This window comes from Aotus nancymaae, unplaced genomic scaffold (assembly GCF_030222135.1).
Source record: "Aotus nancymaae isolate 86718 unplaced genomic scaffold, 86718_ANA_hifiasm-v0.15.2.pri h1tg000039l, whole genome shotgun sequence".
Taxonomy (NCBI): Eukaryota; Metazoa; Chordata; class Mammalia; order Primates; family Aotidae; genus Aotus; species Aotus nancymaae.
This window is the reverse complement of record NW_026988453.1, coordinates 185,159-199,686: the sequence shown is the minus strand read 5'-3', so window position 1 is coordinate 199,686 and position 14,528 is coordinate 185,159. Positions and strand designations below refer to the sequence as shown.

The 14,528-nt window shown below is 34.7% G+C and overlaps 1 protein-coding gene across 1 annotated transcript in view; it reads left to right on the top strand.

Annotated features, from left to right (window-relative positions):
• The window catches only part of ASPM (assembly factor for spindle microtubules), a 64,082-nt gene that overhangs the window by 13,689 nt on the left and 35,865 nt on the right, over positions 1-14,528 (top strand). Inside the window, exons 10-17 of the mRNA XM_012459590.2 lie at positions 564-739; positions 3,855-4,000; positions 4,091-4,176; positions 4,702-4,923; positions 6,472-6,679; positions 6,775-6,917; positions 7,035-7,163; positions 11,061-11,255. Coding sequence (XP_012315013.2) covers positions 564-739; positions 3,855-4,000; positions 4,091-4,176; positions 4,702-4,923; positions 6,472-6,679; positions 6,775-6,917; positions 7,035-7,163; positions 11,061-11,255 — 1,305 coding nt within the window. The remainder of the gene's footprint in view (positions 1-563; positions 740-3,854; positions 4,001-4,090; positions 4,177-4,701; positions 4,924-6,471; positions 6,680-6,774; positions 6,918-7,034; positions 7,164-11,060; positions 11,256-14,528) is intronic.

Genomic DNA, 14,528 nt, shown 5'->3' with positions numbered 1-14,528 from the left:
TTTTGGGGAAAATTTCTTTCCTAATTTTGATGTAGCATATTATCAAATTAATGCTAGTTTTTATTTTTTTATTTTGATGGAGTCTCACTCTGTTGCCCAGGCTGAAGTATAGTGGTGTGATCTTGGCTCACTACAACCTCTGCCTCCAGGGTTCAAGTGATTCTTCTGCCTCAGCCTCCTGAGTAGCTGGGACTACAGGCATGTGCCACCATGCCCAACTAATTCTTGTATTTTTAGTAGAGACGGGGTTTTGCCATGTTGGCCGGGATGGTCTCGAGCTCTTAACCTTGTGCTCCGCCCGCCTCTGCCTCCCAAAGTGCTGGGATTACGGGCATGAGGCACTGCTCCTGGCCAATGCTAGTATTTATAGTGTATTATTATGAGCAACTTTTAGAAAGGTCTTAAGTTGGAAATGTATGCAATTTACATTATTAATGTATAATACGAAACTTTTTACATTACTATTTTATTTTTATATGTACATAATGATTTGGAGGATTTGTTTTTATTATAAGCAAAATTATAATATTGGAATATAATATCTGGAACTTATTTCTTTATAGGCAAGTAAAGAAATCCTTTTGGCTTTTTCACGAGATTTCCTAAGTGGTGAAGGTGACCTTTCCCGTCACCTTGGCTTATTGGGATTACCTGTTAACCATGTTCAGACACCATTTGATGAATTTGATTTTGCTGTTGCAAATCTTGCTGTAGACTTGCAGTGTGGCGTGCGCCTTGTGTAAGTATAAGAAATAGAATTATTTTGCTTAATGGAGTAGATTAATATTTTCTGGAAAACACTTTTTTTAATAATTATTCAATCTTGCTCTTTCATGTAGTAGAATAAATTTAGTATTGAAAAAATTATGGTTTCTTTTTCGGGGAAATGGTACATCAGTGTTTTGTCCAGAAACCTTGTCTCCTATCCACACCATTTTTCTTGATGGCATGGTACTAGGGCTCATGGATAATAATTACTGATGTCTCAGAATAGGAGTTGGTAAGAGCATTAAACTAATTAAAATATCAAACATTGAAATAACACTTTTTATCGACAGTGGTTTCATGAGTTTTATATCATTCGAGACCATTTTTAGTAGTGTCAACCTTGTTACATATCAGGAAAATGAGATGAAGTGGTAGAATAGATTGCCAAAGTTTTCCACGGTGGAATCGAGACATAAACTCATGAAATCTGACTTCAGATTACACAGTATTTCCTCAGTAGCAAACTGGAATGCTCAAAATTGGCTTTGGTATGTATAATGGCTAGCCAGTTTTGCTTTGGAAGGAATGGACTTTAGCATTTTGCCATGATTGGCCTCTTCAGGATACCTGGGTTGGAGATACTCATTTTATGTCTAGGGAACTCTCCAAAATATGTTACATCCTTATCAGGGAAGCACTTTTGGGGTCAAGGCAAGAGATTTCTTTAAAGCAATGACAGTTTTTTCTCTGTGTGTTTAGGAAGTTGTTATGCCTCAAAACAGCTAGTTAAATGTTGATGTATGGGAAGCACAGATTTAATTGTCTTTTTAAAATATCTCTGCTACAGTTAAAACTTAACCAGATTCTTTACCTGACCCTGGTACATTTTTGTCAGATTTTAAATTGCTTATATTGTAGCTAAAATTAATTGCAGGCAGTCTTCATGTTAAAATTCAAATTGTTTAAAAACTCAACTGAATAATAGGAAAGAAGTTCTTTGGATATATTTTTAAATTTCTTTGTTTTTACTAGAGATAACTTTAGAGTATAAACTAAAAACCTTACATCCATGTTTCATGGAAACCCATTGAAGGAACTGAATATTTAGAGAAACAGAACAGAAGAGTAAACTCTGGGACATAAATGTTTTCATATATTTGAAGAACTGTCTTATACTCAAAAGTGATTAGATTTGTTTATTGCCAAGCAAAATAACTATGCATGAACGATGAAAGTTTTAGGCAGATCAGTGTGGGTTTGGTATAAAAACTTGCCAATATTCAGACATGTCTGTAGGAAGAAAGCAGTTCATAGTTTTGGAAGGTTCAAACAGAGGTCAGAGGACCACTTGGCTAGAATGGAGGAATTCTTTGATGTTTATGAGGACGAGATCCTAGATTTTTATGAATCCCCAGTTTTTCGAAAACAATTTACATGTCCTTTGCTTTCTTTTATGCTAAATTTCCATGAACATTCTTTTCTTTCTGATGAGTATTCTCATCAGTTAATAGTCTTTTGAACATTACTACAGCTTTGTCTCACTTGAGCAGTTCCATTCAAGCTAAGATCATTTTGTTTAAAATATTTCACGTTATTTTTTTAGTTGGTTAATTTGTTTATTCCATAAATTCAAGTCACCACATCAATATTATGGCCAATAGGAATTCATGTTTTTATACTTTTTCCACTTTCTAGGAGGAACAAGGATTGGTTTAATGCTGAGTGCTATTTTTCCACAAGGAAAGCCCCCCATCCCTTTTTTTTTCCCCTGTGACGGAGTCTCGCCCTGTCGCCCAGGCTGGAGTGCAATGGGGTGATCTTAGCTCACTGTAGCCTCTGGCTCCTGGGTTCAAGCGATTCTCCTGCCTCAGCCCCACGAGGAGCTGGGACTATAGGCACCTACCACCGCATCTGCCTGATTTTTGTGTTTTTAGTGGAGATGGAAAAATACAAAAATTTGGGGGTTTCACCATGTTGGCCAGGCTCATCTTGAACTCTTAATCTCAGATGATCCACCCACCTTGGCCTCCCAAAGTGCTGGGATTACAGGCATGAGCCACCAGAACCTGTCAGAAAGCCTGTTTTTATGCTTTTACAGGAGTTACTGAGGACTTAGAAATGTTGGATGTTGATGTTATTTAGTCGGTTTAGGAATTCTAAGTAGTTAAGAGATAGATCTTGCATAACCAAATTTCTGTTTTGTTAAGTGTGAGCAAAATGACTATTTCATAGATCTTTAAGTCACTTGAGAATGCTTTGTAATGGTTACTCTATTAATGCCATGGGTGATGGGTTGGTCTACAACTGATTGGATGGTTGGCCCAGAATTATCTTAAGTCTCTTTCTAGCCTTTAGAAACTGTGGTTCTATAAGTAATTCTGCCAGCTTTTGGTTACAGACAGAAATCAGTTGGGGCTTGCTTTTTTCTGGGGAAATATTAACTATTGTCTAGTGAATAAAATACTACTGGTCAAATAATATTAGGGGTTTGAATTCGAACTGTGGTATACCTGTCTCTGTTAGGTAGATACTCAAATATTTGTATAGTAATTAGGTATATGTGTATGTATATTATTTATGTATAGTATATATATATATATATATTACATAAATAAAGGAATTACTGTGGAAACTAGTAAAACTGGATTGTATTTCTCATCTTAGTATTGCCATTACCAGCTCTATGACCATCGGCAATTCATTTACGTTCTTTGGGCCTTAGTTTCTTCATCTAACAATATCTAATTGTGGGCTTTACCATGATAACTAAAATAAGAGAATAAACCACTTGCTTGATATGTAGAATATAGTACATCCCAATAAATAAATGTGCTTCCTCTCGGCTCTACATCTTTCCTTTCTTCTTTTTCTTCTCTGTAGAGCCCTGTTCGTTCATGTATGCATTTCTGTGCGTATGTCTTATTTTCTTATCATCTGTTCACACAATTCGATCCCAGACTTAAAATAAGAACTCTACTTGCCAACTATGGAGCAACAGAGTTTTGAGATACTTTTTGAAGTCTTACTTATCAGAAAGCCCTTAAACTGCTGGGATTTATGTGGGAAATAACTATATTTCAATGAAGGTTTTTTTTCCATATATGTTTTTATATAACAATTTCATCTGAACATTTTATTACTGCTAGGCGAACCATGGAACTTCTCACACAGAACTGGGATCTCTCAAAGAAACTCAGGATTCCGGCAATAAGTCGTCTTCAAAAGATGCACAATGTTGACATTGTTCTTCAAGTTCTTAAATCACGAGGAATTGAATTAAGTGATGAGCATGGTAAAAACTGAGTCGAGCTAAAACTTATTCTCCTCACTGAATATTGATATGTGCATATTTTATGCTAATGGACAACCTTTTCTTTTATAGGAAATACAATTCTGTCTAAGGATATTGTGGATAGGCACAGAGAAAAAACTCTTGGTTTGCTTTGGAAAATAGCATTTGCTTTTCAGGTATTATATATTTGGTACATCTTGTACTTTTTATCAATTTTGAATACTGATTTAAAAACAATTTGAATTATTCTTTATTATTCTAATAAAGAATAACAACAATAAGTATCATTTAATAATGTTTATTTTGCCCCAGGAACTGTGATATATGCTTTATACATATATATATTTAATTCTAATCTTCACCACACACCTGCAAAGTAGGTGTTAAGTCTACCTCTCAGATGAGGAAACTGAAACTACAGTTTACATCATTGATAAATCCCATGTGGCCCCAAATCTTGTGTTCTTAACCAGTGAACATTTTATCACTTCAGTGTGGATGGTATTTGTCTTTGGAAAAAAAGGACTGTTTTGTACTAAAATATCCAGGCACTTTATTTTCTTTGATTTTTTTAACTGTCTGGTTTAAAAAATCTTCTACACTTTCTCTAAAAAAGATGATGATTACTTTTATTTCTGTGTGGGTCAAAAATAATATGTGGAAAATATAAAGGCATTTATCTTTTTTTGTGTTTGTTTTAGGTGAATATTTCTCTTAATTTAGATCAATTAAAGGAAGAAATTGCCTTTCTAAAACACACAAAGAGTATAAAGAAAACAGTATCTCTATCATCATGCCAGTCTGATCCTCTTACTAATAAGAAAAAAGGCAAAAGGGATAGTGGTTCCTTTGAACAATATGGCGAAAACATAAAGTTATTGATGGATTGGGTAAATGCTGTTTGTGCCTTCTATAATAAAAAGGTACGTTTCTTTGTTTTTGTTTAGCCCAATATATTTTAATAAATGTTGGTAAAAGTCAGTTAAACTTAATGCATAAAGTCTTTTCTTCAATTTCTTAGTTCATCTGTGTAAGCAAACTTTTCCTCAAATGAGTAAATGTGTTGTATACCATATTTCATCTAATCTATCACTAACTGTATGATACATGATAATTTTATCACTAAGAGAAGAAAAATATGCCCTAGATGGAAGTCTTAGTAGAAGATGCTTGCGTAGAACTGGGACATAAAAGGATCGTATCATTATGAAGGTCAATTCAAATAAGCCTACATGCAGAAAGGGACAACCAAGAACTTACCACTAGATAGAGGAAGAAAAACAAAATTTAAGTCTTTCTATAATCATTTGTTGGGTTGATACTGTATTTCTGTATGAAGTGTACTTCTTAATGTAAATATGTGAAAAAAATTTGCCCTTAACACATGGATAAACTATCTGGTAACAAATAAAAAACAGAAACAGTGATACAGGGTATGTGTAGCAAAATATGGTAGACCTTGCAATATGGTTATACTTTGAAGAAGTTATTAGTAGAAAAGATGTTACACATACGGATAATCTTTTATGTTTTAACTAAATACTGGAGAGCCAAAGTTGATCATCAGTATTAATTAATTCCACATTTGGAATTTTCATACTAGCTAAAATTTCTTTTTAATGCCAAAAATAGTAGTTGCAGCCTTTTATGGTCATTCATTGACATGTGTGAATGCCTAGGTACTCATTCCCAGTTGATGTCAAACAAGGTGGCGCTCTGTCTTTTTGTTTCAGCTCTTGCACTGTAAATAAGTGTCCTTTTTGGAACCTATTTAACATTGCGCTTTTTTGAATCTTTTGTGCTTGTTGTTGGTGATTTCCCTGTTTAAAATGGCCTTTAAGTGTAGTAATTAACTCCTGTGTTCTTAGGAGAAGACTGTGATGTGCCTTTATACAGAAAATATATGCATTAAATAATTTTAATGCAGGCATGAATTATAGGGCTGTTGGTCACGAGTTTAATGTTACTGAATCAGAAACACACATAAAACAAGGTTATGTGTGGATTATATAATCCAATAACATGTTGATAAACATGTTATAACCAGAGGTTCACAGGACACTATCTGTGTATTTCCCCTCTGTGCGATGGTTCAGCATTCACAAATTTAGTTTTCACAAATAACGAGAGTCCACTCTCATTGCTAATTGTAGTTTCCTAAGACCACCAGAACACATTACTACAAACTACATGGCTTAAAGTAGAAATTTATTCTGTCACAGTTCCAGAGGTTAGAAGTCTGAAATCAAGGTGTTGGATGTGCCATGCCCTCAGATAAGGTGGTTCTAGGGGAGAGTCTGTTTTACTTCTTTCTCTTAAATGTTAGAGGTTACCAGTCAAACTTGCCATTTCTTACCTTGTAGATTTGTCACTCCAGTCTCTTCCTCTATCATTCACAGGTATTCTGCAAACCATTGTATCTATATTACTTTCTAAATGCAGTTAATTCTTTTTGTGGTATTTTCAATCAGGTGGAGAATTTTACTGTGTCCTTCTCAGACGGCCGTGTGTTATGTTACCTGATCCACCATTACCATCCTTGCTATGTGCCATTTAACGCTATATGTCAGCGTACTACTCAAACTGTGGAATGTACGCAAACTGGTTCAGTGGTATTAAATTCATCATCTGAATCTGATGAAAGTTCTCTGGATATGTCTCTTAAAGCATTTGATCAGGGTTAGTCCCTTTTTGTTAATTAACTTTTCTGATTCTTTGCCATGTCTGATTTGGAGCTACAAATACCTAATTTCTCTTTTCCTCCTGCATAATAGAAAACACTTCAGAACTATACAAAGAGCTCCTAGAAAATGAAAAGAAAAATTTTCATTTGGTTAGGTCTGCAGTTAGAGACCTTGGTGGAATACCTGCTATGATTAATCATTCAGATATGTCGAATACAATTCCAGATGAAAAGGTAAGTAAAAGAAGAGTTTCTTAATTAATAATTCAATAATAAAGCCTCAGAAGATGATAGTGAGTACTGTATTCTCTGTTCACCTTCTGTTTTTATCTTTTGTGGTTTTTATTTTAGGTGGTTATTACCTATTTGTCATTTCTTTGTGCAAGGCTTTTGGATCTTCGTAAAGAAATAAGAGCTGCTCGACTCATACAAACAACATGGAGAAAATATAAACTAAAAACAGATCTCAAACGCCATCAGGTACTCCTAGAATATGAAACCACTATAGTGTGAATTGTACTATATCAGTTGATTGATTTTTGACACAATTTTACATTTTACTGATGTATGACATCATTAAGATAAATTTAATAATTGTGTATATATATTTTGGGTTGGGGAAGTATGAGTATTTCTCCCTAATTGCTAATATTCTTTTCATTTGATATGTCTTCCAGTCTCTGTCCACCTCTTCACTTAGTCTATCCCAGGGGAAGAGGAATAACTTAATCTGCTTTTTAAATTTGTGAGGAATACATAGGGATGCTTGACTCAGCCCTTCCTTTCCTCTTACTGGAATCTAACCTGACTCTAGAGAGCAGGAGCTTTCCATTAATTTTTTATTCTGTGCTCTGTGAGGCTTGACCTCAAGTAGTGCTGCCTGGGCCTGGGCATCAAGTGTCTGATTTTGTGGTTTAATTAGTAAGCTTATTTTGTTTGCCATGAAGCTGTCTTCTAGTTTATCCTTTATTAGTTTTAAAAGTAGTATTTTGGTTTCTACTATTAATTTTTCAAAATGCTAAGATCTGGGCATAAGAATAGAGTTGTCATTTATTGTTTCCCTTTGTGACCCCAATAGTACAAAAATTTCATTAATGTGAAAAAACTTTTCTTAAGTTCTGAGAAAATTGTTACTTTTAATAATCTAAGAAATGCTCTCCTTGATCAAGTTGAACAAATATTTCAATCGTTTTGTCTCCCTATTCCATCTACTAATTAGCATTATATTTATTTATTTGGAAGACTTAAAAAAAAAAGCAGCCATGCCTAATAAAATTTATCATAAATATTTCAGAAATATGTTCCACCCAATATTCCTTCTCAAGTATGAAATATGCATCTGTGATACAATTCTTGGTAGCTGTGTAAAACAGCTAAATTTTGGCAACTTTTAAACAGAATATATGTTTTTTCATACCACATCAGACTTGGAATTAAGAGTAATTGAAGTAATTTGCTTTTGCCCTACTCTTAACACTTACAAATGGTCTTTTCTGCTACTCAATATGCTCTGTGCCCTATAGTGCCCCTCAACTCAGAATCTGCCTCCCTACCTACATATCACTTGGAGAATAACTTCCTGAAAACTTTCCTAAAACAATTCCCCTAGGAGCTTCCAACAGTTCTAGCAGAATTTTTTTAGGAAAGATTTCAGGAAAGTGCCTCTCCTGGCCAGTCCTCAAGCTATTTGATTCACCCTTTGTATATTGCATTAAATGAGAGTTTTAGAATTACAAGAGATAGATATATATGTATTCTGCTTTTATTTTCTGCTCAAGATAGCCTTCAATTAATCAGATTTTTTTTTTCTTTTGGAGACAAGGTCCCACTCTGTTACCCAGGCAGGAGTGCAATAGCACCATCTCAGCTCACTTGAAATTTTGCCTCCTGGGTTCAAGCAATTCTTGTGCCTCAGCCTCCTGAGGAACTGGGATTATAGGTGCATGCCACCACACCCAGCTACTTTATTTATTTATTTATTTATTTATTTTCTGTAGAGACAGGGTTTCACTGCATTGCTTAAGCTGGTCTCGAACTCCTGGCCTCAAGTGATCTGCCTGACTTTGTCTCCCACCATGCTGTGATTATATGCATGAGCCACTGCACCCGGCCTTAATCAGATATTAACTGTAGAATTTTCTTAGATTTTTGCTGGTGACATTCCTTTTCTTGATTTATTTAATGCAAATAGTAGAAGTTTTCATTTTTTGAAGGACTAAATTAAGAGAAATTTCTAGACTTATGGTTAAACTTGTTGGGCCCAGTTAGACCACTACTTCTCTCCTTTCTCTTGGTGACCATACTCCCTCTTTTATACAATTACCTCACATCCAATTATATCTTTCCATTTTCTATTTAGAACACTAAGCAGCAGGCTCCTTATGTTATTACAAGCTACTAAACATATAAACATTAACTTGAGATAGCTATTTTTCAGGTTTTATATTTTGCTTTTATGTTATTATACTTTACATAAACCTGTTAATAATGGAGTGGCTCAAACTGATAAAGAAACTTTGGCAGGTAGCTAAAATTACCTGATGAACTATTTAAGCATCCCCTGGTACATTACCGCGCTCTGTTCTTCCTGTCAACCAATAGCCATAAACTTCAAAGCAAAAGAAGTCCTAGAATTTGGCCCTATATGTATGAGGCAAGATAAAAAAAATAAGCTGGTACCTAGCTGACTCAACAACAGTATAATTAAAAAGGTTCAATGACCACAGGCATGGAAACCTTTATCATCAGTATATGTAAATTTTCAAATAGTTGCTAAATTTGGTAATATATTTGCCTCTTCTAATTTCTTTGTTTTTCATCTTTAACTTCTCTAATGACATGTAAAGTTGTATTTTAGTTCTATAGAGATGATGTAAAAACCGAGTTAAGTTACAATTTACTTGAGCCTATTTTGTCCATGAATGCCCTGACCCTTGCAGCTTTTGACTCAAATGTGATATACTTCTGAACTGCAACATTTGAAAATTTTATTTATTTATTTATTCTAATAGGGGTGTGCTTTTAACTGGAGCCTCTATAGCCTAAAGGCCATAGGTTTCATAGGGGCATTGACAATGGTGTTAGATGACTTAATCAGCTTGTTATATACATAATTCCCCTAGCCCAATTTTAGAATTGTTTACTCTTTCTCTCTATAGGAATGATCCAGTATATAGCCCTTACTGTTGTCTAGTATTTGTATTTCAATCTATTGGTCACCTTTTTTATATGTAAAAATGTTTGATTATTTCCATAACTGTTATTAATAACAGTTTGATTGTGTTCTCGTGTTGTACAATTTTCATGCACAGATAACATCCACTGATTGTTATTAATTAATAATTGGAATTATAGCTAATCTCTGGGTAGAGCCTACCCTTGCATGGTGGACTGTATCAGATAGCAACACAAAAAATTGCCAGACATGCCTGCCCTAAGTTGTTCCTTTCCACCAGAGGAAATAATTCATTTCTAGTCTCCAATTCCAGTGAAATAAAGTGATAAATCTAGTGTTGGACAGTATAGCAAAGTTACTTTAAAGCCAAACTTACTGGTTCAAATCCTGGCTGTATTCCCAATAAACTAAGAAGCTAATTCACTCATTGCCTCAGTTTTCTACTGATCATAAGAGTAGTATTTGTCCATTTGTTTCTTATGTTGGTTGTTGTGAGATTTAAATGGGTTATTCATGAAGTGTTCAGAATGGTGCTGGACATAGAATGTGTTATTATTTATAACAATTTATTATCAGATGTAACAAATAGAGACATGGGGGATATTGCCCTCTAACGTAACTGGGGAGCTGGCTCCTCTCTGACCATGAGTGTTGGGCATCTCAGATACCAATTCTCATAATCCAAACTATACTCTTTCTCTTGAGCCTCTATGGCCTAAGGCCACAATGTATTCTGTGCTAAAGAAGTAGGTATTTTGTTTCTCCCTTTAGTGTTTTGCTTTGTTCAAATTGTTAGAATTCTCTAACTTTTTTTTTTTTTCCATAGAATCCAGTGGCCCTTTACTAAAAGTCAATCAGGAATTCAGTGGACCCAAATCTGAGAAACATACCACATTACACTTCAATTGGCCTTTATTTTGATTCCTGAGAATCTGTGATAGATCAAACCTGTATGATCTTTATCTTAGACTATTTCTTAGGAATCTTTGTTTCATCATGCAAATATATCTGCAAGCCAACCTATTAGCCCTTTCGACATGTCTAGAATTATCAGTATTCCAAAGATGAACACAATAAGTGTGGGACTGTTTTATTTCCAGGATGAATTTGATTGATGTTTGACACATAATTATCTTACAAAGAATAATTTAAGGTTTTAACTGAGTGTTTAATTTACATTTGCTGACTTTTTTTTATTTTAGGAGAGAGATAAAGCTGCAAGAATTATTCAATCAGCTGTAATCAATTTCCTAACAAAACAAAGATTGAGAAAAAAACTTAATGCAGCACTTGTCATTCAGAAATATTGGCGAAGAGTCTTAGCACAGAAAAAATTGTTAATGTTAAAAAAGGAAAAGCTGGAAAGAGTTCAAAATAAAGCAGCCTCACTTATTCAGGTATAGTATCCTGGACTAATTTTTTAATTTAAAAAATTTTAATGACATTTTTTTAAGAAGGCAAAATGTGATGAAGTTTTCAATGATTATACTTTAGTAATCTTTATCTAATACTTAATTTAATGAATATTTAGTACCTGAAAAACTCTTTATGGTGTTCGGCAGAAGGCTGAAACACAACTGAAATGCGTTTGCTCTGGAAAAGCAAACATTCTAATTCTGTACCTCTCGCTGTCTTCTTTGTTGCATCTTCTACTCTATGGAACGTGCTGGCATACTCAACCATTCTGCTTTGTATATCCACATAACCAACCAGGTTCTCTTTTTATCTTTGCCATGAGTCCTGGAAAATGGACAGCTGTACTCATTTTTCTCTCTAATCCACTTGGTTGGCATGTAATGGAAATCCACTTAGTTGGCATGTAAAGTGCTTATACTTAGTCTATAGAATACTTATTTTTTTTTTAGGAAAAAATATGTCATATCGACTTTAGATAATAGATATTGTCTTTACATCTATGTAAGTTAGTTTTTCACATTAAATGATATTTTAATAACAGGTGAATTATTTAAATTTACTATTTGTAAATACCATTGAAGCCTCACTCTATAAATCTGTTTTATAAATCTGAAAGTTTTTTATCTGGCTATCATTATTGATAAATGAGAGGTTCTCTGACTTAAATAATTGTCCTTTGGAACCTTTTTAAAAATGTAAAATGCTACACGTAGAAAATTGCCCAAAATAAAAATATAGGGCCTAATGATTTTTCCCAAAATGAATACTAATGTAAAACCACCTAGGCCAAGAAATTGCCAGTGTAGCAAAAGGCATTTTTCAATTAACTCTCCCATTCCAGCTCATTTACCATTATGCTAATCATGCCATTTTCCTGTGTTTTCTTTAAACACTATAATTTAGTTTTGCTTACTTTTTGAATTATTACAGATGGGTTCAAACCATATAAATTCTTTCATATGACATCATTACATACATTTTTGAGATTTATCAGTGTTGTTGAGTATAGCTGTAGTTTAATTTTTTTTATTTAGCATTCTGCACTATACTTGATCTGTTCTATTGCTGATGAACATTTGGCTTTCCAGTTTTGAGATCTTATGATTAAAGGCTTTATGAACATATCTTTTGGTTTGAAATGTATTCATCTGTTCGGTTGTACTAGGAATACAGTTGTTCTATACAGGCATACCTCGTTTTATTGCTCTTTGTATTATTGCGCTTTGCAGCTATTGAGTGTTTTACGAATTGAAGGTTTGTGGCAATTCTGTGTTAAGCAAGTCTATCAACACGTTTTCCAACAGGATACGCTCACTTTGTGTTTGTGTCGTATTTTGGTAATTCTCACAATATTTCAAACTTTTTCATTAATACTACATCTATTATGGTAATACGAGGTTAATGATCTTTGATAGAAAGTTTGAGTGGTCTAGATAGAAGATGAAACCAGCCACAACATTCCCATAAGCCAAAGCCTAATCCAGAGAAGGCCCTAACTCTATTCATTTCTACAAAGGCTGACCAAAGTAAGGAAGCTGCAAAAATTTTGAAGCTAGGAGAGAATGGTTCATGAGGTTTAAGAAAATAAGCTGTCCCCATAACATAACAGTACAAGGTAAAGCAGCAAGTGCTAATATAGAAGCTGCAGCAAGTTATCCAGAAGATCTAGCTAAGATCATTAAAAAAAGTGGCTACACTAAAGATTTTCAATCTAGACAAAATAAACTTCTATTTAAAAAGATGCCATCTAGGACTTTCACATCTAGAAAGGAAAAATGAATTTCTAGCTTCAAAGACTCAAAGGAGTGGTTTACTCTCTTGTTAGGGGTTAATGCAACTCGTGACTTTAAGTTGAAGCCAATGTTTGTTTATCCTGCTGAAAAATCCTAGGACCCTTAAGAATTAGGCTAAATATATTTAAAAAATACATTTTTGTAAGGCTATGGCTGCAATATATGGTGATTCCTTTGATGGATCTGGATAAAGTAAATTGAAAACCTTCTGGAAAGGATTCATCATTTTAGGTGACATCAAAAACTTTAATGATTCATAGGAGGAGGTCAAAATATCAGCATTAACAGGAGTTTGGAACAAGTTGATTCCAACCAACTTTTATGGATGACTTTGATGGGTTAAAGATTTCACTGGAGTAAGTAACTGCAGATTTAGTAGAAATAGCTAGAGAACTAGAATTAGAAGTAGTGCCTGAAGATGTGACTGAATTGCAGCAATTTGAACAGCTGAGGAGTTGCTTCTTACAGAGGAGCAAAGAAAGTGGTTTCTTGAAATGGGATCTATTCCTGGTAGCCAAGTATGGTAGCTCATTCCTATAATCTCATCAACTTGGGAGGCTGAGGTAGAGGGGATGACTTGAGGCTAGGAGTTTGAAAACAGCCTGGGCAACAAAGTGAGACTCCATTTAAAAATCAAAATAAGCTGGGCATGATGGCTCACGCCTGTAATCCCAAGCACTTTGGGAGGCCAAGACAGGCAGATCATGTGAGGTCAGGAGTTCAAGACTAGCCTGGCCAACATGGAGAAACCCCATCTCCACTAAAAGTACAGGAATTAGCCAGGTGTGGGGGCACATTCCTGTAATTTCAGCTTCTCAGGAGGCTGAGGTGGGATAATTGCTTGAATCCAGGAGGCGGAGGTTGCAGTGAGCTGAGATCACATCATTGCACTACAGCCTGGGCGACAGAGCAAAACTCCATCTCAAAAATAAAAAAATAAATAAAATAAAATAATTAGCCAAGTGTGGTGGCACACGCCTATAGTCCCAGCTACTCAGAAGGTTGAGGTGGGAGGACCCTGGGAGTTCAAGGCAGCAGTGAGCCATAATTGCACCACTGCACTCCAGCCTGGGTGACACAGTGAGACCCCAACTGTTAAAAATAAATAAATGTGTGTGTGTGTATGTGTGTGTGTATACATTTTGTAAAATTTATAACAGTATATAAATTTAGTTGATAAAGCAGCAATAGAGTTTGAGAGGATTGACCCCAGTTTTAAAAGAATCCCTACTATGAGTAAAATGCTAGTAAGTGGCATTTCATGCTGTGGAGCAATCTTTTCTGAATAAGGAGTCAGTCAATGCAGCAAACTTTATTGTCTTATTCTTTAAAAATTGCCAAAGCTACCTTCAATAACCATCATTTTGGTTAGTTAGCAGCCATCAACATTGAGGTAAGACCCTTTACTACTAAAAAGATTCCGATTTGAAGGCTCACATGGTTCTTAGCATTTTTAGCAGT